Here is a 2,946-nt window from a genome sequence, read left to right as displayed (position 1 = left end):
CGAGTGTGACAGAAGGACAGGTGAGTAGTGACAGGCGAGTGTGACAGAAGGACAGGTGGCACATGAGTGATAGTTACTTGGGACAGGTGAGTAGTGACAGGTTACAGGGGGGTGTGGCAGGTGAGTGTGATATTTACATGGGTTAGGTGAGTGTGACAGAAGGACAGGAGTGTAGTGACAGGAGAGTGTGACAGGTGAGTGTGACAGAAGGACAGGAGTGTAGTGACAGGAGAGTGTGACAGGAGAGTGTAGTGACAGGTTAGTGTGATAGTTACATGGAGCAGGTGAGTAGTGACAGGTGAGTGATAGCTGCATGGGGCAGGTGAGTAGTGACAGGTGAGTGATAGCTGCATGGGGCAGGTGAGTAGTGACAGGTGAGTGTGATAGTTACATGGGGCAGGTGAGTAGTGACAGGTAAGTGTGACGGGGTACAGGGGAGTGTGATAGTTACATGGGGCAGGTGAGTGTAGTGACAGGTAAGTGTGACGGGGTACAGGGGAGTGTGATAGTTACATGGGGCAGGTGAGTGTAGTGACAGGTAAGTGTGACGGGTACAGGGGAGTGTGATAGTTACATGGGGCAGGTGAGTGTAGTGACAGGTGTGAGTTACATGGGGCAGGTGAGTGTAGTGACAGGTAAGTGTGACGGGGTACAGGGGAGTGTGATAGTTACATGGGGCAGGTGAGTGTAGTGACAGGTAAGTGTGACGGGGTACAGGGGAGTGTGATAGTTACATGGGGCAAGTGAGTGTAGTAACAGGTGAGTGTGAGTTACATGAGGCAGGTGAGTGTAGTGACAGGTAAGTGTGACGGGGTACAGGGGAGTGTGATAGTTACATGGGGCAAGTGAGTGTAGTAACAGGTGAGTGTGAGTTACATGAGGCAGGTGAGTGTAGTGACAGGTAAGTGTGACGGGGTACAGGGGAGTGTGATAGTTACATGGGGCAAGTGAGTGTAGTAACAGGTGAGTGTGAGTTACATGAGGCAGGTGAGTAGTGACAGGTGTGATTTTTACATGGGTTAGGTGAGTGTGACAGAAGGACAGGAGTGTAGTGACAGGAGAGTGTGACAGGTGAGTGTGACAGAAGGACAGGAGTGTAGTGACAGGAGAGTGTGACAGGAGAGTGTAGTGACAGGTTAGTGTGATAGTTACATGGAGCAGGTGAGTAGTGACAGGTGAGTGATAGCTGCATGGGGCAGGTGAGTAGTGACAGGTGAGTGATAGCTGCATGGGGCAGGTGAGTAGTGACAGGTGAGTGTGATAGTTACATGGGGCAGGTGAGTAGTGACAGGTAAGTGTGACGGGGTACAGGGGAGTGTGATAGTTACATGGGGCAGGTGAGTGTAGTGACAGGTAAGTGTGACGGGTACAGGGGAGTGCGATAGTTACATGGGGCAGGTGAGTGTAGTGACAGGTGTGAGTTACATGAGGCAGGTGAGTGTAGTGACAGGTATGTGCGACGGGGTACAGGTGAATGTGAGCTACATGAGGCAGGTGAGTGTAGTGACAGGTAAGTGTGACGGGGTACAGGTGAGTGTGATAGTTACATGAGGCAGGTGAGTGTAGTGACAGGTAAGTGTGACGGGGTACAGGGGAGTGTGATAGTTACATGGGGCAGGTGAGTGTAGTAACAGGTGAGTGTGAGTTACATGAGGCAGGTGAGTAGTGACAGGTGTGATAGTTACATGGGACAGGTGAGTGTGGCAGTGACATGGAGAAACAGTGGGGGGAGTACTAGTGAATACGGTAGAGATACCTGAGCGGATCATGTGGCCGGAGTTGACAGGCTCCCCGGTGCGGGGGTGCAGCCAGGTGGTGCTCTGGGTCCGGTCACTGCGGGGAGAGAGACGGGTTATTATACTCGCACACACTGAGGGACTGGGAATCACACACCTGTTCCCGCCTTACTCGACAAAGAAGACCCGGCCGTCAGCGCACACCCCGTAGGACCAGTGCTCGGGTAAACTCTCCCGCCCGCTGCCCTCGGCCGCCATCTTCACCCCCCGCCCGGGTCCCGGAGGAGGGGGCGCGCTCCCGGGATATGCGCGCTCCCGCCCCGGCTTCCCGAGGTAACAATGTAACAAAGTGAGAGAGAGAGAGCACCACGTGACTGCCCCCTGTCATCATTCCCATAGTCACCAGCTGCCCCCAATGTCCAGGGACAGGCACCGCTTGTGTCGTTTTGGGAACTTTTCTCCCAGTCTTTAGGGTCATGTACAACTGGAGCATCGGCACTCGCCCACTTTTGCACAATAAGGGGTAAATTTACTAAAGTGAGAGTTTTTAGAAGTGAGTTTTAAAAGTGATGTTGCCCATAGCAACCAATCAGATTCTAGCTATTATCTTCTAGAAGGTGCTAGTTAAATGTTAAGTACAATCTGATTGGTTGCTATGGGCAACATCACTTTTAAAACTCACTTCTAAAAACTCTCACTTTAGTAAATTTACCCCTTACACTCAGTCTCGTGAAAATCCAGCTTTTTCTGTGTATTTAATATAGATCCAGCTTTTTCTGTGTATATAATATAGATCCAGCTTTTTCTGTGTATATAATATAGATCCAGCTTTTTCTGTGTATATAATATAGATCCAGCTTTTTCTGTGTATTTAATATAGATCCAGCTTTTTCTGTGTATATAATATAGATCCAGCTTTTTCTGTGTATTTAATATAGATCCAGCTTTTTGTGTGGATCTGACTTTTTCTGTGTGTTTAGTATGGATCAGGCATTTTTGTGTATTTAGTATGGATCAGGCTTTTTCTGTGTATTTAGGGGGAATTCAATCAGCCGTGGGATATACCCCGCAGCTAGCTAATTGATCGTGCCGTGCAGGGAATTGCTATTCAATAAATTAGCCTTTTCCCCACGTGGTTCTCAAACTCTGGGCCTGATTCAGATCTGCTCGCGAGCACTATGCACTCGCAAGTGGGTCGATGGTGGCCCAG

At 49.7% G+C, this 2,946-nt stretch overlaps 1 protein-coding gene across 4 annotated transcripts in view; it reads right to left on the bottom strand.

Moving 5' to 3' along the window:
* Nucleotides 1–2,070, bottom strand: part of LOC148442165 (pleckstrin homology domain-containing family A member 7-like) — a 59,571-nt gene extending 57,501 nt beyond the window's left edge. For 2 of the 4 annotated variants that reach the window (XM_088464152.1, XM_088464151.1), the window contains exons 1-2: nt 1,909–2,067; nt 1,757–1,833 (exon numbers count right to left, since the gene is read on the bottom strand). In XM_088464152.1, coding sequence (XP_088320278.1) covers nt 1,757–1,833; nt 1,909–1,994 — 163 coding nt within the window. In that variant the 5' untranslated portion in view covers nt 1,995–2,067. Of the gene's footprint in view, nt 1–1,756; nt 1,834–1,908 lie in introns of all 4 variants that reach the window. The other 2 variants (XM_088464150.1, XM_088464153.1) reach the window with 2 other exon arrangements.
* Nucleotides 2,071–2,946: the final 876 nt, after the last annotated feature.

Source organism: Taudactylus pleione, unplaced genomic scaffold (assembly GCF_031769625.1).
Source record: "Taudactylus pleione unplaced genomic scaffold, aTauple2 ptg001598l, whole genome shotgun sequence".
NCBI classification, from domain to species: Eukaryota; Metazoa; Chordata; class Amphibia; order Anura; family Myobatrachidae; genus Taudactylus; species Taudactylus pleione.
This window is presented reverse-complemented; position numbering and strand designations above follow the sequence as displayed.